The sequence below is a fragment of the Aotus nancymaae genome, unplaced genomic scaffold, assembly GCF_030222135.1.
Source record: "Aotus nancymaae isolate 86718 unplaced genomic scaffold, 86718_ANA_hifiasm-v0.15.2.pri h1tg000011l, whole genome shotgun sequence".
In the NCBI taxonomy this organism is placed as follows: Eukaryota; Metazoa; Chordata; class Mammalia; order Primates; family Aotidae; genus Aotus; species Aotus nancymaae.
The window spans coordinates 85,568,647-85,592,167 of NW_026988422.1; the positions used below are offsets into that span (position 1 = coordinate 85,568,647).

Below are 23,521 nucleotides of genomic sequence, written 5' to 3' on the forward strand. Positions count from 1 at the left end.
GGTGGCTTTTCTCTTTAGAGAGAGGTGGAGTGGCATCTGGGGAAGTGTGCCCCTCAGTGTGACCTGTCAGTGCACAGGTTAAGGCTGGCAGAGGTATGTGGTCCACTGCCCAGCCACAACCGGGGTCTCAGGCCAGACTTGCCGTGCAGTCTGGGGCAGGGATGGGTCCAGACGTCCCTGGACGGGGCCGAGGGTCCCAGCTCTCTGGCTCACGTGCCACTCGTGTGATCTGGAGACGGGCCTCACACGGTCGAATAAACCATGGCTGCTCTCTCCAGGCGTTCTTTGGTCCCTTTCTGTCGTGGTTTGTGTAGTGAGAATGGTGCGGATCTTGCAGGTGAGCAGTTAAGAAATGTGCTCAGAGCTGGAAGTGTTCGTTCTGAGAGCAGGCTAGCCTGGTGATACTTCTCATCGTTCCTGCACCGTCTCTAAAAAGGTATCGCTTTGCAGATAACTAATGGTGTCCCCAGGGTGAGGCTCTGCCAGGAGCACCTGCCACAGAGGCCAGCGTTGGAGCCTCGGGCTACGTTCAGGGCCAAGGCTGCCTTCTCCCTCTGGGGGACGCGGGTGGAGGTGACCTCCACAGCACGCCGGCCAGCTGGCACCAAGCTCCCGGATGTTGTGGCTGTGTAGAACCAGATTCTGTCTTGCGGCACTTTCTCCACGATCTCAGGAGAGAAGCGCTGGTCTGTCCGCCTGACTGCAATAAAACTGCTCCCAGGGTCTGTTTGCGTGTTACTTTTGTTGGGGTTGGAAAGGGTGACCTTGGGGGTTGAATGACCAGAGAGGGTTTTGAGCAGTCCCAGGTGGATGAGGGATGAGCCGGCGCCCAGCCCACACTCTCCACATCCCACAGCTGTCTCCTTGAGCTTCTGTCTCCTCTGACATTCACGGGCCCGGGACCATGGGGTCAGAACGGGAAGCCCTCCTGGAACTCGGAGACCGTCCCCGGCCTGACAGAGCTTCAGGACGTGTCCTTTCTCTGACGTGGCCCGTGGCCCTCACAGTCCTGTCTTGCTGTCAGAATCTCCACTCCGAGCAGCACTGCAAGGGCAGGAGCATGGCCCTGCTGCCTTAGTGTGAACTGTTTTGAACCAAAATATTTTTCCTATATATTCTGGTGCAACAGGCATCATTTTTTTTTCTGAACTTAGTATTATAAATTAGAATCAAACCCAAACCAATAGCTGGAGTATTTCCTATCACTTAATTTTGAACTCACGTCTCTAGCAGGAATGAAACAGTGACCGTGGAGAGCTGAACAGCCGACTGTATTAGATCCAAGGCTTGTCCTCATTTCTCTAACAGCATCGGGGCTGATGGGACAGCCATGCAGATTCTCCCTGGCGAGCTCCTTTGCCTGATGGCACCTGGTAAAGCCTGGAATTGTCAGCTGTCCTGCTTCTGGTGTACAGACCAGCAGCTCCCACATGCTGCAGAGGACAGGTGAAACGTGGGCGGGCTCCTGTCGCCAGATCCTCCATGGGCCGGGCCAGGCTGGGCCTAGACCCTCGCTCCCATGAAAAGGAAGCAGAAGGACAGGGTACAACCACACTCCCTCCCTGAAGAGCAGGCAGATTGGGGCCTCAGGGTCCCTCACTGTGAGTTTGACATAGACGATCATGTGGGGATGATCGTCCCCCACGCTTAAACCTGCGCCTCCCACCGTGCCCAGGGGAAGCTGCAGCCTGGACCCTCTCTTCCTCTTCTACCACCGGATAAGCTTTAGACTAAATCGCAGGCTGATAGAAACAGGGTGACTCTGTTCATTTCATCTTCTTTTGAATGGCAGTTTTTCCCTCTGGGGCCTCCAGTGTTCGTCATGGCAAATAAGTCCGTCTCCGACAAGTGGTGAATGTCGAGTGACTCGCACAAGCCCTCACCTGCATGCAGGGCGCCGAGCCCACCCGCCTCTCCGGCCGAGGCCCCTCTCCTGCCACCCTGAGTGCTCCCCCTGTCGCACGCCCTGCTTCCAGGCTTGCCTGGCACTGATGCCAACCCCGGCCCAGGGCGCTCCAGGGCATATACCTACCTGCAGGGCCGTCTCCCCGGGCTTGCTGGTTCTCTGCTGGAGAACTGGAGGCCGGGCTCATGGGGTCTCTTCGCCTTCCTTTTAACTCCTATTAGAGACACAATTCTCCCCTTTGCTCTGACGGGCAGGCTCCAAGGAGACCTGGGTCCAGCACCGTGGGGTCCTCTTGGGTTTTTCACCCGTAGCCAACCTGCTTCCTCAGGGCTCCAGCCTAGGGACCCTGCGTTTTGATCATGGGCACGTTCTCTGCATGGTGATCCATTCTAAAAGAATTGTTAGCCAGGGCTGACATCAAAAGGGCTAAGCTCTGCTAATGGCAACTGCACTTCCTGTTATGTGAGTGTGGACCGCGGAAGGCGGGAGGAGGACAGGTTTGGGGGCAGTTGATTCAAGATCTCTCTGGAACCTGGGCCCAGTGGACGGTGGGACAGTGGAGGGCGGGAGGGTGGTTCAGGTTGGCTCCCAGCTGCCACCACTACTGGCATCAGGGTGTTCATTAGCCAACAGAAACTGGAGGATGCATTTGTTTTGTGCTAATGAGAGAGTAGGAACCCTTCTGCACCCTTCAGGTTTGGTCGCTTTCCAGGGGTGGGGCAGGGCAGGGCCAGCTGGTGGAGCCAGTGTGTCCCTTGACATCAGGCTCCGGCAGCCTGGTGGCCGTGCCCCCTCTGCGTCTCAGCACCCACCCTCCCTTGGGAGTGACGGGAAGCAGTTGAGTCGCCCAGAGCCTCACACTCAGTGAGAGGAACTCGGACGGGCGGGTGCTACCCCCATGGCTGTCACCAGCCACCTGCAGCCACTGGGTATGTGGGGCCAGCCCAACCTGAAGTGTGCCATAATGTGCCACCCATACAGCACACCTCAAAGGCCTCTTACCCAAAAAGTCATTAGTAATTTTATATTATTGTTGAATATGGTAATATGAAACATCTTCAGTTGAAGAAAATATTAAAATTAATGTCACATTATTTTTGTATTTTTTGAGACAGGGTCTTGCTCTGCCCCCAGGCTGGAGTGCAGTGGATGCCGGCTCAGTGCAACCTGCATCCCGGGCTCAAGCCATCCTCCTGCTGCAGCCTCTTGAGTAGCTGGGATGACAGGCACGCGCCACCACACCCGGCTAATTTTTGTCTTTTTAGTAGAGATGGGGTTTCATCTTGTTGGCCAGGCTGGACTTGAACTCTTGACCTCAAATGATCCCACCTCAGCCTCCCAAAGGGCTGGCTGTCACTTGTTTTTAAGTTGTTAAATGTGCTCCTGAGAAGCTAAACTTCGCACAGGGCTGGCAGAGACGCCACCTTCCCGTGGGTGGGGCTGCCTCCCGAGTACCTGGAGCAGCACTCAGTGAAAGGCGGGGAGACTCTGGCTGCTGGGTGAAGGCGGCCCCTTTCAGTCTTTCTCCCTCTGCCCGGAGTAGGTGACTTTTCTGTTGCCAGGGGAAGGGAGGTGCCTCTTGGTTCTGGAGTTTGTCACTTCCTGGACACCACATGGCCATGGACAGCACTTCTCAGGGTACGCGCGGTGACGAAGGCAGAGTGTCCCTGTGTCAGAGGCTTCCCTCCTCCAGACTGTCCATGGCAGAAGTGGGGTTGGGCACCTCCTGCCCAGTTTCCTCCACAGCCTTGATGGGTTTGAGCCCGAAGTATGGGGTGTGCTCGGGGGCCTCTAAAGGTCGAACACGGTTCTGCCCCTCTTCTGGGCTCCGAGGAAAGGCACTCCCGTGCACTCTGAGCAGGGGGCAGCCGCCACGTTCCGTGCTTCCTGGGCTTGTGTAGGTGAACAGATTCCGGATGAAGGGAAGAAATGAGATGACTGGAGCGGGACAGCCCACAGCAGCGTGGGCGAGGCTGAGGGCACTTTCAGATTGTCACCCTCATTTGTGTCCACACAAGTCCAATGTGTGAGAAGGTAGCAATGTTTGCTTGGGATAAAGGCTTGTCATTTGTAAAGAGTACTAATCAGCTGAAGCCTTCTTCCATGACAGCTCAAGTTGTATTCACGGAGCTGAAAATGGGCGCCTTTGGGGCTGCACCGTCCCCATCTTAACATTAGTCTTTAGAAATGAATGCCATAGCTTGATGTAACTGCAGCCCAATAGAAAATGCAAAGGCATGGAAGTACCCTTTGCTGTGTAGGGCTGAATCCTCACAGGTTGACCTAAGCCCACACCCGTATTGCAAAGTCTGGGTGAGACCCGCCCCTCCCCCGTGAGCCTCTCAGGAGCCACCCCAAAGGGCTAGATGCGCCCTAGTCTTCCTGCTCCCTTCTCCACACCCAGCCACAGCCTCCCACTTCTCTGTTCTGGGGCTCCCCACCCCGGCCTGGTCCTCCTTTCTCTGCCTGTGGGGCCCACCCATGAGCAGAAAACAGCCAGAGGGTGCCACAGTTACAGCACCCAACGAAGCAAGAACCCCCCCAGCAGAGAATGCCCTTTCAAAGGTGCCACTGAACTGTATCCTTGGAGGCAACCCCTGGCTCTGAGCGATTCGGCGTGTGGCCCAGCGGTGCCCCGGCTCAGCCCTGGCTGAAGGCGCTGGACACCCAGGAGCCGCCTGCACCTCTGGGCCAGCGAAGCGCAGAGAACTTGTTCTCCTCAGGTGCAGAGAGACCACTGTCTCCCCCAAGGCCACGGCAGCCGTGGCCGCCCTTCTCCTGGACGGTGCTGAGGCCACAGTATTGCAGCCAGCAGGTTTCCAGTTCTCTAGGAAGGTCACGCAGTGATCTGGATAGGAATTACACAGATGACGTGGCGGCTTTGCTCTCCTCCCACACTGGCGTCCGCACCAACAGCACCAGTTTTGACCACGTGGAGCTGCTGGCGGAGGGCGAGCATGGTGGCTGTTGCCCGCTGGGTGTTTTGCTGGATTAATGTAGACTGCTTTGTTCGCAGGGCTCCTTGTCGTCCCCAAGCCAGGCCAGTTCTCCAGGTGGAACTGTAGTGTAGCCACCCCACTGCTGCGCGCAGAGCCTCAGGACTCGGACTCGAGGGAGTGACGCGGAGGAGCCCCACGCTGGGCCCGGGCCACGCTCGGGCGGCGGACCTCAGGCGGTGGACGTCGGCGTGGGCGTGTGGACGGTGACCGGCTCGCTCTGCGGCGCGTGTTCCCGCTGCTCACCCAAAGCAATTGTTTCCATTTTTAAATCAGTCTTTTGGGGCTGCAGTAAAAAATAAGAAATGGAGTTTTCTTGCTTTTTACTCTAAAATTCAATGTAATTGAATCTCATATATATATACACACATATATACATAGTGTAAAATAAAATGTTTCTTGGACAAGAAATCCCCTGAAATTCAACTGTTATAAATAGTGCTTCACGTTGTTTTTGCACTGACTTTTTTATACCTTAGGTGGTCAGAAGACCACCCGGAATGCACTCATAGACAAAGTCGTTACTTTCTGACTCAGTGTAATTCAGGAAGACATGCTGCAATCACAGATTTTTAAAAAATTGTTTGCACTTAAAAATAGTTGAATGCTGGTGGAAAGTTACTTTGCATCTGGGTGTAAAGGACTCATGGCCCTTGGAGGTGCGAAGGGAAGATGCGCTTTTTACCTGTTGACGTTTATTTTAATGCTATTGTTTCCAATGCAATCAACTCTGTATTATATGTATAAATAACGTAATTCTGCAATCGGGGAAGATGGTTACTTCACTAGTAATTTTCATCATTTGAGAGTGATATTTCTAATTCACACACAAAAAATTAAAACTGTCTTGAATATACCACTTGTTTTATCTTCTGTTACATTGGCTCAAGTGTTTGCTGTAAATTTTGGTGGAATAAATAGACCCATGACAATATTGTGTTTGGGAGATAAAACCACGTAAAAGCCATCTTTCCCCAACTCTCCAGCATCATAATTAGGGTATTTCTGGGAGGAGAAAAAAAAAGACACCGGCAAAACACAAGTGATACTATGTTTAAGAACACTTCTTGCTGTTGGCGAGATGGAAGCAGGGAGTTATATTTTCCGTACACTACAAATGCAAGGGTTCCTCCCAGCTCCTGCCAGGCTTGATGCTATTTAGATTACATTGCATGATAAAGTTGGGCAGTAGAGGGGCCAAAGATGGTGGCAGTACCTGGAGGGCAGAAAATGTCACTCAGAAGGTGATGCTGTGAAATTTCTCTCTCTGCCGTACTTTACCCAAACGTGTCCTATTATTGTGAATGCTGGGTCTTCATTGGTTGAAAGATGCCCTTGTTGTGTCTGTTGCTGTGGGCTACAACTTTCAACTGGATTTTGTTTATTGCTGGTCATTTGAGTCTGTATCTGGCTTTTTTTTTTCTTTTATCTCAAGGGCTCCAGATTTAGGTTCTTTTGAGGTAAGAGTAGGAATGACTTTGAAATACTGCCTATTTTTGTCAGTATTAGTTAACAGGCACTGAGGGCTGAATGACACTGAACAGAACCCAGCCATTTCTCAGCACCTTAAAAAAAAAAAAAATTTGGTGGAATGAATTGGTCGGTATGGAACGGTGTCGTCTTTTTCGCCCCACGTTACTCGAAGCCGCTCGTCAGTCAGACGTGAGCCGGGCTGTTCGGGAACGTGACTCGGGAGGCTGCACGTGTGCGCGAGGCTTCAGTGAATCATTTTTCCTTACAGCTTAGAGTCCTTCTTTTGTCATTGAAAGTCTGCGACCACACATAACGCAGTTTCTATGGTGAGTATGAACGTGGGACATGAAATAGCTAATGACGCTATTTTCCTGAGATTTTTCTTACTTGGTTGAAACCAGCTCAGGAGCATCTGTGAGCTTAGGGCCTCCCACACCCGCCCAACGAGCTACTAGCATCACAACAGAATGTTTCTTGGTTTATTTTATCTTAGAGACGGGGTTTCACCATATGGGTCAGGCTGGTCTCGAACTCCTGACCTCAGGTGATCCACCTGCCTCGGCCTCCCTAAGTGCTGGGATTACAGGCCTGAGCCACCGCGCCCGGCCTGTTTTATTTTTTTTAAGGCTAGTCAAGTGAAGCAGCAGGAGTGGAGAAGGAACAAAGAAATCTGTAACTGGTTGTGATCAATCAGTTGTAAACCCCGCTGCACTCGAACCAGCCTGCTTCTTGTTTTTTAAAAAATCATATACAGCTGGATCCTTTGAAAGCTTTACTTTGTGAGACTTTAAACCATGAAGTGTCTGAAACCTATTTCTCTGAGTGATCACATGAAATTGGGGGCATGTCTTTAATTTCAGGCTTTCAAGGGAGGTATGCTACATTTTCACCATTTGTATGAATGCAGCAACAGAAAACTTCACCTCAGCTCAGCCCTGGGTTTAGTTTCCTTCAGAGGAGAGATCAGTCACAGCTTGAGCTCTCAGCCTGCCCTGCTCGGAGGCTCCAGCAGGGCCTCTGGATCCTGGGGCCATGAACTATGGTGTGAGTCTTCTAGAAAGAGAAATAATACGAGATACTGAGACTTGCTGTTTTAAATGAAAGAATCAGAATGTGTAAATTAGACACATGCAGAGTGACCTCTGTATTAAAATAAGATACCAGCACGTTTTAGGTACTTTGGTATTCTGTCTTCTTAAAGTACTGATTGCTAGGTGCTGTCAGTTACACAGGAAGCCACACCCAGGGAGTCCAAAGCATCTACAGTGAACGGCGGGTGTATTTGGAAGTCAGAAGAAACTACCTTTGAAAATAAGCCTAGAATTATTTTCTTTTTAAGACAGAGTCCACCTGTCATCCAGGCTGGAATGTTGTGGTGCGATCATAGCTCGCTGTAGCCTCAACCTCCTGGGCTCAAGCACTCCTTCCACCTCGGCCTCCCAAGTAGCTGGGATCACAGGTGAGTGCCAACACACCTGGATAATTCTTTGGCATTTTTCAGAGACAGGGTCTCCTTATATTGCCCAGGCTGGTCTTGAACTCCTGGGCTCAAGGGATCCTCCTGCTTCAGCCTCCCAAGGTGCTGGGATTACAGGTGTGAGCCACCACACCCAGCCAGGTCTAGAATTCTTAATTCGGTCATTTTATTCTGTTTCCTGTCTGTCTGTGGGAAGTGGCAGGTAGAAATCTAACACCGGGACAATGATTATGTCAAGATTTGAGCAGTCTGGTCAGATGACCCAGCATGTCTGAAGCTTTCGCTGGCCCCAAGATGGCATCACTCGTGCTGGTTTTAGCTCTGCCTCAGCCCGACCTGTCACCCTTCACTGGGTTCCGGGACGCAGTTTGCATTGGGCCGTCACTGTACTAACGCTGTCAGATACCCCCCAGTTTACTATAGATGCATCTGTGCCAGGAATAAATCTTTATTTTTATGATGCTGTTCCTAAGATTGGTCCGTAGCCAAGTGGTCCAAGATGGCTTCCAAAATCTAACTGCCTCGTAACTGTCCCCGCCACTGCCACCATGGACCCAAGCATTCAGCAGGCAGCGTCAAGGCTGGTCATGCCCTCGCTCAGGCGCCCTGGCAGGACGAGCTTCCCTGGTAAGATCTGGGTTGCTCTTCCCGCTCGTTGCCCTGTGCTGTCTTACACTTCCGGCATTGGAGAATGCAGGCTCTGCGCAAGGATTAGGCCTGGAGGAAGCCAGGAAGAGGTGGGCTGTGCCAGGGTGGGTCTAGCCACCCCATGACAGGCTAGCTGCACCGCAGGTGTGGGGGCAGCAGAGCAGGAGATGGGAGGTCCCGGTCGCACTGCTGCCGCCTGTCACACAAAGGCGAGCACCGAGTGGCGGACGGAGATGGCTGCTTACTGCTTCTGCCCACACCACGAGCCGCCACCCCCACAGTGGGATGGGGGCTCCTCTTCAGGTCAGGAGGGTGAGGTGGGTGGACAAGGGTGGGTTCACATGAGAAGGGCGGCGATGCAGCCGGGCAGCACGCAGGTGCCCAGCAGAGGGTGGAGGGACGGACGTGCTTGAATGGGGTGGAGGAGGACGGGCGAGGCTTCGTGCTTGTTTCCGTTCTGGAGTTCTGTGGGGATAATTCAAGCACTTCAGTTGCTTTGTACAGAAGGAGGAAATAATCCGGCCGGCCAGGCTCCGCAAGCTTTCCAGTTTGGGGCAGCAGAGGCGCCACCAGGGCCCCGGCAGCAGGGCGAGGTGGCTTCCTATGGGTTCTGCCGGCCTGGCCCCTCTGCCCTCAGCCCTGGCCTGCACCCGCCCATCTCAGGGCCCAGACGGGCATGGAACCACATGCAGCAGAAGCGGCCTGGGGACCCTGGCGCCTCCTGCTGAGAGCAGGCGGGTACGAGGGCCAAGTGTAAGGCGGGAAGTCCAAATCTGCAGGAAACCGCCACCCTTGGAATCTCCATCCTTGGACTTGGGAATCTATGTGGGAGTCCTGCTATGCGCCACAAATCCCCGCCACTCCTCCGTGGAGAGGGCCTGTGACCTGGTTCTGGTCCCCTGCCCAGCTCCAGCCTGGAGGCCCAGCTGCCAAAATCTAACTGCCTCGTTAATTGTCCCCACAACTGTCAGGCTGGCGTGCCAGGCTCAACACTGAGTCCAACAAAACCAGGAGGGCCTCAAGTGGTGATGCGCACAGATCCCCAGGTCACCTGTGGGAACCCCAGCCCTGCTGCCCGCACCACGAGGTGACAGTCAGGACAGGGCGGCTGGTGTCCTGGGCACCAGCATCTGCAGACCACATTTGCTTTCTCAACAAGGCCTGCAGAAGAACTGTAAAGACTTTCCCTTCATACTTTATACACTTAAAGGGAATAACACGTTTCCCAAGTACACAAACAATCCTTAAACATGCCCGACCTTGAAGCCAGGCCCGGGGACAGGGCATGCCCCTTCCAGCCACCGGTCCCCTGCCCAAAGGTCCCTTTTCTGAACCGTGCCCTGCCGCCCCCACCTCCACAGCCTTCTGTCCCCTAGCCCTCCCTGCTGCTGTGAGTCTGCCTCCCCTGTGACTCCGAAGCCGTCTGTGGAGGGAGAACGGCCACCCCCTGGCCCCCATTCAGACACCTCCCCTACAGCGAGGGCAGCACTGCACAGGGGTCTCAAATGGGTGTAAAAGGAGCTCAGGAAGAGGCCTGCATTGCACCCTGCTGTGAACATTACGGTGAACCCCACTTCCCGGCTTGAATCTGCCCTTCTCGGGCTCCTTTGCCCCCATGTGGCCCAGACCGGGCAACTGTGCCCATGGACTCGCTGCCCCACACTCCCGCCCTCTCCTCTCCCTCTAGCCTGCCCTCCCTCCTGCAGTCCCGCTGTCATGTCAGGTGGCCTGGGGCTGGGCTGGGGCCACTGGACGGCACCTGAAGGGCGTCATGGATTTGTCTCAGCACAGGAACAAGGAGAACTAAACACTAATCTGGGAAATTTAGATTTTTCAAAAAATATATTGTTAAGTTTGGGAAGATGAGAAAAAAGAAGGAAGACCCAATTACTAGGTTACTTTCCAAGATAAAAGGGCTTGCAAGGACTTTCCTACCCAGCAGCCTGGCCAGCGCCACCGCTTCTTTGCAATGTTCCCTTCCCAGCCCCACAGGGAAACAGGTTTCTTTTAGTAGGACACAAGGTGCCCACCTTGTGTTGGCGCTCGGGAAACAGCTCAGAGCACCCTGGCAGGCCAGGGCAGGGCTCCCTACTCCTGGGAGATAGCTGGGCACCAGAAGCTAAAATGACCGCGTGGCCACCTCGAAGCCCATGCTCAGAAGAGATGCTTCAGGCCTGCCCTGTGCCCCTCGCCGCCTTGCCAGGCTGGTCACTGACAAGCAAAGAGGGCTTCGAGGACATGCCTATGTGTGTTCCTGAATGGTTTTTCAAATGAAAATTAAGCCACAACAAAGTCTTCCCAACAAAATCACCTTCCCTCGTGTGCCCACAAAAGCTAAAATCAAGGAATGGCTGGGAAGGACACATGTTGGACTCAGAGAATATTAGAATGAAATAGTGTAACGACAGCTCATTCTTTTTTTTTTTTTTTTTTGAGACGGAGTTTCGCTCTTGTTACCCAGGCTGCAGTGCAATGGCGTGATCTCGGCTCACCGCAACCTCTGCCTCCTGGGTTCAAGCAATTCTCCTGCCTCAGCCTCCCGAGTAGCTGGGACTACAGGCCGCACCACCATGCCCAGCTAATTTTTGTATTTTTAGTAGAGACGGGGTTTCACCTTGTTGACCAGGATGGTCTCGATCTCTTGACCTCGTGATCCACCCGCCTCGGCCTCCCAAAGTGCTGGGATTACAGGCGTGAGTCACCGCGCCCTGCCGACAGCTCATTCTTTAATAAGTCAGGGGTCTCCAGCAGCATCTCTGGTAAGACGTGACGTGCTCCGTGATTGAGCAGGGGGACAGGCAGAGCCCACCTCCCAACCGCACCTCACTAGTACGTCGCAGACATTCCTGCTCATTCGTTCTGATTCATATAAAAAGTTACAAAATAGTCCCTGCCCCTAATTCGTAGTTACGAAAATGAAAGAACCCTAGAAAGCAGTGGTTTTATAAATGTATTAGCTCAGAACATCCAGGGCAGCTGCATGGGCCGTGGGCACGGGGGCAGGGCAGCACCCAGAGCCCTGGCAAGCCCTCCGTGGCATCTCGGGAGCAGATTGCCCAGGCCGGCCCAGTGTGTTGCCTCCGGGAAGTCGAGACAACCCCGCTGCTCAGTACCCTCCACCTTTCCGTGCTATGATGGGCAGGCGACACTGCCGCAGGCCAGGCTTAAGGTCCTTCCGTGGATCTGTCTGTCAAAGAAACATTACAGACCAAAAATTGAGCGGCCGCCGGGGCTGGCGGGAGAGCAGTGGTGGAGAGAGGCTGTCCCGCTACCTTCTGGCGCGCGCCCAGGAGCTTCAGGGGTCTCAGCGCCGGCACCTTCCCACTTGCTCCAGATCCAAGCGCAGACTGCAGCGTGGGGCTGGGGTGAGGTGACAGTCTGGTCGCCCCGGAAAGCTTTAGTTTGGGCAGTTCCATGACGCAGGCCGGCCCTTGTCTCTTGGGATGGTCCTCCTCTTGCTTTAGCGGCTGTTTCTTGAAACAGAACAAAGGCCAGTCGGACGTAAAATGCTTTCCCCTTTACGGACATTAGGAAGAACGCACGAGGCTCTTCTGTACTGCTTTTGCCTAATACAATTTCTTGACCGTGAGATGTGACTGGGACACATCTACCAGGTCCCAGACACCCCAAGGGAGTGGCTGCTCACTAGAGTCCGGGGCGGAGGCCCACACCAACTGCGAGCTGAGGAGCCATGCGGGTCGCAAAGCGTTCCCAGGCAGTGGCGCCCACCTGCTCCTCCTGCTCCAGCTCCAGGGCCTCACACCCTGATGAGCCTGCCGCCTGCTTTTGGGCAGCTTGTGAGCTAAGGAAGGTTTCACATCTTTTTTTTTTAAGACAGAGTCTTGCTCTGTAGCCCAAACTGGAGTGCAGTGGTGCAGTCTTGGCTCACTGTAGCCTCAGCTCCTAGGCTCAGGTGATCCTCCTGCCTCAGCCTCCCAAGTAGCTGGGACTACAGGCGCACACCACTACACCCAGCTAATTTTTAAAACATAGATGCAGTGGTCGGGGGAGTGGTCTCGCCTATGCTGCCCAGGCTAGTCTCAAACTCCTGGCCTCAAGTGATCCTCCCTAGGCACTTGGTTGACGGGTATGGGCCACTGTACCCAGCTGGTTTTTATATTTTTTAATAATTAAAAAAAAGTTTCATGGCATGTGAAAATTATGTGAAATTCAAATTTTGGTGTCCCCAGTTCTACTGGAGCACAGCCCCATGTGGGTCACGTGTTGCCTCCAGCTGCTTTCACGCTGCAGCAAAGCGGGGAGTGTAACAAACACCCCAGGCCACGGGGCCTCAAATATTTCCTACCAAAGTATTTTCCCTTAGGGAAAAGCATGCGACCTCGGATGAGACTGAGGGTGGGGACTTGGGTGAATGCCGGCTGGGAGTGACATCAGGGTTTGAAGCAGACCCTCTGTCCAGGAGGGAGCGGAGGCAGGGCGGGAACAGTAGTGAGGAGGCCATCTGTGGTGACCTGGGCAAGGTGAGGAGGAGGCAGGAGGCCAGAAGGCAGAGCCCCTGTGGATGAAGGAAGGGTCCACAGGGGGCCTGGGCAGTTGACGCAGCCGCCTCCCTGGGGGGAAGGCCATGGGAAGCTACAGGGAGAAAGCATGTTTGGGGGAAAGATCAGGAGATGGGGTTTCAGCAAGTTTGTCTTTTGGACATTCAAGTGGGGCTGTAATCGGTGGCCGGCAGGACACAGGAGCCTTGCTTTCTGGAGAGCAGCCTGGCTGCAGCTCTGGGTTACCAGGTCCTAAGCGGGCAGGGAGCATTCGGTAAAGGCTGGGAGGAGTGAGTGAGGCAGGGACAACGGGACAGATGAATGATGGAAGGCACCCGATCACACAGTTGGGGTGCCAGCCCAGCACTGGGAGACTGGGGCGACCCTGCCAGCAGATGCCACAAGGTAGGTCGGAAGGTGACTGCACTGCGGAAGGAAGCTGGCATCTCTCAACCCAAAATGTGCACAATGTCCGCTGATGGGATGAAGTGCTCATCCGGGCCAGGCAGACAGTGTGGCCTGCCTAGGACGTGGGGCCTGTCACTGGCTAGGTGGAGACTTGGGCCAGTGCTGCATCTTCTTGGGGCCTCCCTCCAGGGCCACTGTGAGGGCACAGTAAGACAACGTCTGCACAGTGCTTTGGCACAGAACCTGGCACCTGCATGTTGTCATCAGGCAGACACAAAAGCTTGTGCAAGGGTCCCCTCTCCAGCCCGCTCACATGGGATTTTCATCATCAATCCTGAGCTACTGGGGCAGAAAGGGCTTAAGCAAACACAACGGGGGTCCCTGCCGTTCCAACACACGGAGCCATCCACTCGCATGCTGTTCAGGCCTCGACTGACACTGGTCTGCCAAGGCCTCCACAGGCGGCGTCCTCAGAGAGACGCGGGCCACCCCAGGGTGTCCAGTCCCCGCTGAGCCAGGCGGTCTCCAGCTCCAATTTCGTTTAGTACCTGCTTTCTGCCCTCCTTTGAAATCTGCCGGCTGTTACTGAGTGGTTCCGGTGCCACAGGGCGCTCTGAAAAGCAAACTTTTCTGTGGCTGCCCAGAGCCCGCTTCTCTGTTTTCCTATGAGGAAGGAGAAGAGAATGGAGCGGCTCCACTGAGAACCGTGGAGCACACGACCCGTTTAGCTTCTTTGTCTCCAGGTTGTCTACTGTGTGAGTTGTCACTAGCTCTTCTTTCCACACGAGCTGTAATCAGAAGGCCTTTTTTTTTTTTTTTTTGAGACGGAGTTTCGCTCTTGTTACCCAGGCTGGAGTGCAATGGCGCTCGGCTCACCGCAACCTCCGCCTCCTGGGTTCAGGCAATTCTCCTGCCTCAGCCTCCTGAGTAGCTGGGACTACAGGCACGTGCCACCGTGCCCAGCTAATTTTTTGTATTTTTAGTAGAGATGGGGTTTCACCATGTTGACCAGGATGGTCTCGATCTCTTGACCTCGTGATCCACCCGCCTCGGCCTCCCAAAGTGCTGGGATTACAGGCGTGAGCCACCGCGCCCGGCAGAAGGCCTTTTTTTTTCTTTGCTGTCTCAGCCTTTTCTTTTCTTTGCTGTCTCAGCCTGACAGTCTCTGGGCCAGGAGCAGAGCTGGCTCCACGAACCACGGGCACTGCCTACCCAGGCACTCCCAGTTTGGGATAGACTGTCACCTCCACAGTTACACACACAGGAGTGTACGGAGGTATGGAATTAGAGGATCTCAGGGCAGACACGTCTTAGATTTGCATCCAGCAGGCACTCCAGTGCCAGGAAACATCCAAAATGCTCCAACATCTCAGAAGGTGCTCACACCATTTACAAGGGCTGCACGCCAGGCGCTTCTAGAAGGCTTACCACCTGTAGCCTCAGCACCAACCGCAAGTGGCCAGCCAGCCCCGCTTCCCCCTGCCATCGAGCTGCCAACAGCCTCATTTGGGGAGGATACACCAGAACACAGCACGGTGGGGGCCCCAAGAGGCCCTGATCACTCTTCAAGATAGATAGCGGGATTCCCAAGAACCAGGGACCCTCCAGAGGGCAGTCCCTCGCCCAACTGTGTGCCCATGGGTCCCACCCGCCAGGTCCTGCCATCCTCCCCACAGAACCCAGGAGAGCACCTACCTCTGTTCTTGGAAGTAGGGGTGCTGCAGGGCCTGGTGGGCGGCGATTCTCTCATCGGGATCATAGGCCACCATTGCATGCAGGAGGGAGAGGCATTGTGGGGACAAATTGGTTGTCAGTAGAGGTATTCCTGATCCCTTTTTAAAAGGAAAATCAAAATTCATAGCTCTCGACCTGTATTAAAAGCCCAGTGATAATAAACGGTCATGCCGTCACCAAGCGCACCGGCGGCGCACCGTCAGGACTGAGGGCCCTGCGCAGAGGGGAGGTTATCACTCAGAGTCTACGCCTGTCCCAGCCCACTGTACGCGCCACCAAGAGGGACCCCTGAAGTGAACGATGGGCTGTGTGCGGCAATGAGCTGTCCATGGTTCATCGACCATAACAAACACACCACTCGAGTGGGGTGCTGATGACAGGGGCGGCTGTGTGCGCATGGGGACAGGCCTCTATGCGAAGCTAAAGCTGCTCTTAAAAGTCTATTAAAGTAGTCTATTATAAAAGGGGGATCTATAAATGTCAGAAAACTACCTTTCCTGTAAAAGACTAACACCACCTTCCTGCATGAGAAGAATGAAATAAAGTTTAACGAAAAAAGAAGAGTCCAAAATTGTCACCACTCCTCCCTCCCTGGGATCTGGGGGTGCTAAGTGCTGCTTGCCCCTTCGGCCCACAGGCCCTTTCTGGGAAGTCCCGACTCCCCAGCCTCAGCTCCATCAGAATGACTCCTACGAGTCCAGGAACACCTCTTCGAGGGCCGTCCCACCAGCAGCACCACGGAGGGCTGCAGAAAGCCCTCACCCCCGCGCCCCTGCGGTCTATGCATTTCCATCCAAAGGCTTCTAAGTTCTGCTTAAACTATTCAGGGAACAGAGCCTGACTCCCTGCCCCTCAAAAAGCTGGTGACAAATCTCTCTGATGCTCAAGGAAGAGCTCACCTTTGAGACCCCCCGAGTAATGGGCTCGGTCTGAGCAGCCACTCACTGGCTGTGGAGGGGCTCGCCCTGACGCAGGTCCTGCCAGGGGAGTGAGTCCATGTGCACTCAGAGCACAACACTTACTGTTTGAACTTGGTGAGGGTCTTCTGAGCAGGTGTGCCGATGACATCGTGGATTTTTGAGATTTGGTCCAATTCATTTGCTCCAGGGAAGAGGGGCTGCAGACTAGAAGGGCATGACAAGGGGCACCGAGGTCATTACATGGCCATGGCCTCTCCATTCTGCCTGGTTCCTCCCCCACCCCACCCCACCCGACACCCACAGACAGGCTCACTCACACAAAACACAAGGAACTGAGCCTAGCTGCTTGTGCAGACCCTCACCACAGGGAGGCGCAACTCTCCCTTGTGCTCGGCCTTTGTTTCCACTCTACCAACAGGTCCTACATGTTCTTTTTTTTTTTTTGAGACAGAGTCTCACTCTGTCGCCCAGGCTGGAGTGCAGTGGTGTTATCTCGGCTCACTGCAACCTCCGCCTCCCGGGTTCAAGTGATTCCCCTGCCTCAGCCTCCTATCTGGGACTACAGGCATGCGCCACCATACCCAGCTAATTTTTTTTTTTTTTGTATTTTTAGTAGAGATGGGGTTTCACCATGTTGGTCAGGCTGGTCTCAAACTGCTGACCTTGTGATCCTCCCTCAGCCTCCCAAAGTGCTGGGACTATAGGCGTGAGCCGCCGTGCCTGGCCCTGACGTGGTTTCTAAGAGGCAAAAGACAGCCACATTCCAACATCTGTCCAGCGCACTGTCTGCAGTGAAATATGACTAATTCACACTAACCATGATAAATAACCCCACAGTGAGCCTCCCATCAGCCAAGGGGAGTTTTGCTGACAAATTCGGGGTGAGGCAGGTCAGGTTTTGTCACCAAATGAGTCCCAAGAAACCTTTTGGTTTCCAGAGCTTTTATAGTTTTGGAATTGTACGGAAAAGACTTTAAACCTGTATAAATAAATTCAATTCCTATTACATGTCATAAAGAAGGTTTGAAAATACCTTCTGGTGGTAGGCCTAGCTTCTATTCCAGAAAACGGCAGGATCTTATGACTAAAGGAGAGAGGGGGAAACGCGGGTGAGCAGGAAACAGCTCCACGTGGGGAGATGAGCCTCAGTCCAGCTCGGCAGCTGGTGCGCTGGGCTGCCCTGTGTGCCGGTGCTCCTGACACCTGCCCCTCCAGATGAACTCACAGGACCTGGACTCATGAGAAGGGATTCTCAGTTGACACTCTGGCTTCAGTGAAATTGCCAATTGGCTTTCCAAAATGAAAAGTTATCAGTATGAACCGTCTGGATCAAAGGAGAGTGTGTCCACAAGTGCCTATCTCTCCGTATTTCTGTAGTGGCTGAGCAGGTGGGACCAGACTTTGACCCCTCAGATGCACTGCCAGACCGTAACCTCACTGCCACCTGCTAGAGGCCACCAGCAGCAAGAGGCGCAGACCTCCACCCCCGTGCGCTTCTTCAACTCAACACCATTCACCGCTGAGTGGGACCCGCCCCTTGTTGCCTCGTCCCTGGGCCACTGCTCCTTCCCAAAGGCTGAGGGGAGTGAGGGGTTTGGAGGTTGGAGCAGGGAGGGCTGGGATTAGGGCTTTCTAGAGTTCAGCTGTGCCAGATGGTACGTCATCCTCACACCAGTGGCCAGGGCACCCTACCTGATATGACTGCACCTCTCAGGGGAGGCCCGAGTCACCCCTCCCCATGGCAGCCCCAGGAGGGGCAGTGGGCATGCGTCCCCTGCTCCAGGGCAGCAGCCCCATCAAGCCCCTCACAGCAAGCCCAAGGAGGCAGCTCCAACACCGCCGGGGTGTGTGTGAGGGAGAACAGCTGAGGGTTGGTGCTCCGCTCTGGGAAGGGCAACCAAGGACAAACATTCCACAAAGGTAAAATGAATGCCTAGTCTACTTGCCGTTCAATTAAAAACAATTCGACAAAAACAAAACCAGAATGACCATGACACCTGGACTGTAGGGGAAGGAGCGCGAGCCTGGCTGCTCCACCCTCCCGCCGCAGGAGCCAGGCTGGCGCTACCTGGCGATCTCGTAGAACACGCAGCCGGCGCTCCACAGGTCCATCTTGTATGTGTAGAACCCGTCAGTGAGGAGACACTCCGGGGCCCGGTACCAGCGGGTGGAGATGTATTCCGTGTACGGCTGCTTGGAATAGACACTCCGGCAGGAGCCAAAGTCCCCTAATTTCAGGACATCCTGCTGCAGGGGGAGGGAAGCAGGACAAGTAACGTCTCATTATGTGGCTATCGTAATACAAACCACTCCAAATATTTATGCACCAGCGGGAAAATTACTATCATCTAAAGCAGTCTGTAAAATACAAATTGCTGGTGTTATGAGCACCTGGAAGTGCCTCTGGCAGATGAGGAAGTGATGCTTCTATTCAGCGGAACAGGTTTACAAATATTCTAGCTATGTTTTACACATATTTCCAAACGTCTACAGGTTTTGCAAATGATTAGGTTGTGGCACTTCTACAAATGAACGACAGACACTAGTTGTCTGTCCAGTCATGCCGCCAGCCGGCCCGGCAAGAGCTCTTTAGCCACGAAGCCTCAGAGGAGCCTGCTGACAGCCAGTGATAGGCACCGGGAACAGCAAATTGTACGGCTTAACCACGGGGGGTTTAGTGGCTTTTGAGTGAGATGGACCTGAGCTCAAATCCTGCCTCTGCCACATTTACCTCCACGGGGTTTCGAATGGCCGTCTGAATGGGGCTCACTTTGGTCTGCAGTGTTTGAAGGGTACTTCCTGTTATTTTCTTCCAGGTGCACAGTCAGTTATGTTGCTGGCGTTTATTAAATAAAACATTTTTTTACAACCTGAGAGGAAAAAAATACTGTAACAAACAAGCTGTCTAGCTACATGGACTGAAAGCTCCTCCAGTGGGAGAAGTTTTCTATTCAGCCTGTCTTCTGATACCCAGCTTTCATGTAAAGGCTCTTACCTTTACGAGGATATTCTCTGGTTTTACATCTCTGTGAAATATTCCATTTCTGCATTCAGTATAAAAGGAAAAATAGAATTAATTACACTTCATTGATTCAAATTCTTGAACTTGAATGCTAACACATTTTATTAATTTCAGGCTGTCAAATCTCTAAGAGCATACCTGTGAATATGATCAAGGGATTTACATAACTGGTACATATAGTGCTTAATTTTTTTTTCTGATAATGGGTATCTTCTCCCTGTACAATCAAGAAAATAGGCAAATATGGTTACTGATGGTACATATCCTCTTTTTTGAAATAAAAATAATCCATTTTTCTTTAACAATGTGTGAAAACCTAACTTCTCCTGTGAAAAATAATCTGAAGTAGTCTTAGGAAATATGTGGTGTACCTAAAACATACCATTTAAAATTCCATATATTGGCCAGGCATGGTGGCTCACACCTATAATCCCAGCACTTTGGGAGGCTGAGGTGGGTGAATCACTTGAGATCAGGAGTTTGAGACCAGCCTCGCCAACAGGGCAAAACCCCATCCTACTAAAAATACAAAAATCAGCCAGGCGTGGTGGCAGGCACCTGTAATCCCAGCTACTCAGGAGGCTGAGGCTGGAGAATTGCTTGAACCCAGGAGGCGGAGGTTGGAGTGAGCCGAGATTGCACCAATGCATTCCAGCCTGGGCGACAGGAATGAAACTCTGTCTCAAAAAAAAAAAAAAAAAAAAATCTGTATACTGGCATGCTCTCATTTAAAATTACACAGCACATATATTTTTAATGGAAAATTGCTTTTTTATTTTTCTTTTTGACAGTCTATAGAGGTTTCTTTCACATCCTCAACTAGGTGTTAGGAACACCATGTAATTTTTAAGACTGTTGTCAAATTTGGGGAAACTTCTGCTAAGTTTCTTTCACATCTGAGCTATGAGATTTCATATTTCAAGTTTTCTATGGAGTGAATGCTCTTTAATCTTTGAACTGCCCATATTCAGAGTATTCCTAGAAGACATCCCAAAATGAGATGGCCAGCAATAATGTAACTATTAGTACATGGCAGAGACGCAAAGCACACAAACGTATCCCAGCCACCCCCTAACGAGATTCCAGACACGTCCAAGGCGTTCCATGGTTACTCTCAAAGAGGGAAGTACGATGTGGGAGAGGTGAAAATATAAGAGATGGCAGTCTTCACTTTGTGGTTGAAATAGCTAATTTTTGCAAATTTAACAAAATATATAAAGATGGTGAAGACACCGAAAGGGCCTTTTTTGGAAGGCACCGGGCAAGCCAGCCCTATCAGCTGCACAGTGACTCCGCCTCTGCTCCAGCACACGTGGTTTTCCTGAGTTTTGAAACGGGTAAAGCAGGTTTGGGAAATTGCCAATTAAAAAATGAAGAAACAATAGATAGACGTTATTAAAGAATGACAGAATTGTTAGTATTTTTTAAATTTTAATGGACACTTAGTAATTGTACCTATTCATGGGATCCAGAGAGTGTTATTTTGATCCGTACATACAATGTGTAAGGACGAAATCAGCGCAATTAGCACGCGCATCACCTCCAACACTGGCCACCGCTCCGTAACATTCAGAGCACATGTGCTACGGTTTCAGTGGCAACAGCAGTGAGCGATGGTCGCCAGAGTAGCATGGTATGACAGCCTCAGCCAGCCTACGTTGATGATGAAAATGTTAGGAGTCACTCGTAAACCCAGGGTTCCGCTGGGCTTTCCTGTATATGTGGAGATTTCCACTTTAAAAGGGGACAGATCACAGTTCAAGAAGCAGTTCACTCAGCTGCTTTCAGTTCCCAGTCCACAGGAGGGGCCATTTAGTGCACCTGGCGCAGTGCCCTGCGGCCACCCTGTACTCAGCGCCTGGACTGGCTGTGCCTTGGTGCTGTGGCTTTCTACTATGTTTGAAGACTCTTCATACCACACACCCAGCATCACAGTTTACCCTTGTTCCAGAAGATGTCAATTTTACTTGATTTTAATTTTCAAAGTGTGTGTTTTAAGTCATTAAGTTTGAAATGTGCACAATGACGTGTTCACCTAACAGTTTAGAAATCCACTCTCTCTCCAACAGCACATATGGCATTTGACCCTTTTGGTCCTAAGTTTGCAATTTATTTGGAAAATTAAAATTATTCTTTTTCTCTACTTAACTGTTTATAATATATAAATAGAAAGTAATTTAAATTGTAAAATGTCTAAGTGCAATTAACTTTTTCTTTCTTTTTTTTTGGAGGAGTTTCACTCTTGTTGCACTGGCTGGAGTGCAATAGTGTGATCTTGGCTCACTGTAACCTCCGCCTCCTGGGTTCAAGTGATTCTCCCACCTCAGCCTCCCAAGTAGCTGGGATTACAGGCACCCACCACCATGCCTGGCTAATTTTTGTATTTTTGGTAGAGACAGGGTTTCACCACGTTGGCCAGGCTGGTCTTGAACTTCTGACCTCGTGATCTGCCTGCCTCAGCCTCCCAAAGTGCTGGGATTACAGGCGTGAGCCACCGTGCCCGGCTGAAATTAACTTTTTCATGTAATACTATCATCTTTTTATTGTTTCACATAATTTATCATCAATTTTCCAGAATTAAAATCAAAAGAATCAAAAGTAAGACCTTTATCAGCTTTCCCAAGCTTGAGGAATTCTGGAATCTTATTCAATTAATATCTATATACAGGTGAAAAGAAGGCGACTTTGCATTCCCCTTCACACATGCAACAGGATGAGCTGCTGGAAGTTTGTCTCATCGGGTGCTCCTGGGTCTTGCCATCAAACCCAGTCTCACTGCCCCCTGACTTAGCCTGGCACTCAAGACACCCTTCAACCAATTCCTCTCCACCACAAGGGTTCTTGGACTCCAGTCGGTGGGTTGCTAAGACACAGATTGCTGCCCCTCCCCATCTTCACCCACCACATTTCTGCTTCAGAAGGTCTGCAGTGGGGCCCAATAAGTGGCCTAACAAGAGCCCGGATGCAGCTACTAGTCCCGGGTCCTCGCTTCGAGAACCATGCGCCACCACAGCCTTCTTGTTTATTGAATGCTGAGGTGCAGTCATACGTGCACTCTTCCCTGGATGCTCCCAAAGCTCTCCTGTTTAGTACTTACCTTCCTGATGTTCCATCCTAGGAATGCCCTTTCCAGCCATGCCCACACATTCAAATCTGACTCACATCATAAAACTGTCATTAGAGTCATCTGAACTTGGGAAACGTGGAATCTTTTAGGAGAAGTCTATCCAATCTTCATAATCACTTAGGAGTCTTTTAAAAAGCAGATTTTGGCCAGGTGTGGTGGCTCATGCCTGTAATCCCAGCACTTTGGGAGGCCGAGGCGGGTGGATCACGAGGTCAAGAGATCAAGACCATCCTGGTCAACATGGTGAAACCCCGTCTCTAAAAAATACAAAAAATTAGCTGGCCACGGTGGTGCGTGCCTGTAATCCCAGCTACTCAAGAGGCTGAGGCAGGAGAATTGCCTGAACCCAGGAGGCGGAGGTTGCGGTGAGCCGAGATCGCACCATTGCACTCCAGCCTGGGTAACAAGAGCGAAACTCCGTCTCAAAAAAAAAAAAAAAAAAAAAAAGACCAGCATGGCCAATATGGTGAAACCCCATCTCTACTAAAACTACAAAAATTAGCCGGGTGTGGTGGCAGGCACCTGTAATTCCAGCTACTCAGGAAGCTGAGGCAGGAGAATCGCCTGAACCCGGGCAGCAGAGGTTGCAGTGAGCCAAGATCGCACCACTACACTCCAGCCTGGGAAACAGAGTGAGACTCCATCTCAAAAAAAAAAAAAAACAAGCCCGAACCTAGACCTAATGGAGCCACAAACAGAAAGGGTGGCCAGGAATCTGTGCTTCTCAGATGCCTTCAGTCCCAGGTAAGAGTCTTCCTCAGGTGCCCGCCTTCCTGGCCTTCTCGGTTCTCCTCCTGGAAACTCCCTATTCACAGCCTAGGGGTAAGGAGGGGTTACTGCTAGAGTGGGGTATCAGGGCAATAGTGTGGGCTCAGTGGTCTGAACAGCTGGAGACCACACCCTTGCGAAGGAAAGCACTGCCTACCCACTCTCCGCAAGCTTCTCCAGAACTTTCCGGGTCCAAGGCTGTATCTGGTTCCCGTCAGATTTTTGTTTTCAAACAGTAAGTAAAATAGAGTGCAATTAACAAGCCACTCAGAAGTTTCTCATACGCCCCTTAGTGAATGCCAGTGACCCCAGCATTTCCCTCATCTGCTGTAGCTATCCTGACCAAGGTAATTTTTACAAGTTGTTTTTTACCAAATAGTCTCATTAAGATGACTCTAAGGAATGTCATATTTACTACTAGTAATTTTTAAAACATAAGTGAATGCAGTGCTAAACCATGGCATTCCCTGCACTCAGCACTAAGGGAATACAGCTGCCGACGTAGCCTGCGTCATGACGGCATCCCAGCACACGCCCCTCCCA

General features: G+C 52.0%; 2 protein-coding genes across 3 annotated transcripts in view; one reads left to right on the plus strand and one right to left on the minus strand.

Annotated features, from left to right (window-relative positions):
• Positions 1–5,758, plus strand: part of WDR20 (WD repeat domain 20) — an 89,019-nt gene extending 83,261 nt beyond the window's left edge. The window contains exon 5 of one of the 2 annotated variants that reach the window (XM_012471214.3): positions 4,923–5,074. In XM_012471214.3, coding sequence (XP_012326637.2) covers positions 4,923–4,976 — 54 coding nt within the window. In that variant the 3' untranslated portion in view covers positions 4,977–5,074. Of the gene's footprint in view, positions 1–4,922 lie in introns of both variants that reach the window. The other variant, XM_064375223.1, reaches the window with a different exon arrangement.
• A 5,687-nt stretch (positions 5,759–11,445) lies between these two features.
• Positions 11,446–23,521, minus strand: part of MOK (MOK protein kinase) — a 43,197-nt gene continuing 31,121 nt past the window's right edge. The window contains exons 5-12 of the mRNA XM_064375224.1: positions 19,222–19,300; positions 19,057–19,105; positions 18,130–18,308; positions 16,164–16,265; positions 15,103–15,276; positions 13,956–14,070; positions 11,773–11,973; positions 11,446–11,687 (exon numbers count right to left, since the gene is read on the minus strand). Coding sequence (XP_064231294.1) covers positions 11,607–11,687; positions 11,773–11,973; positions 13,956–14,070; positions 15,103–15,276; positions 16,164–16,265; positions 18,130–18,308; positions 19,057–19,105; positions 19,222–19,300 — 980 coding nt within the window. The 3' untranslated portion in view covers positions 11,446–11,606. The remainder of the gene's footprint in view (positions 11,688–11,772; positions 11,974–13,955; positions 14,071–15,102; positions 15,277–16,163; positions 16,266–18,129; positions 18,309–19,056; positions 19,106–19,221; positions 19,301–23,521) is intronic.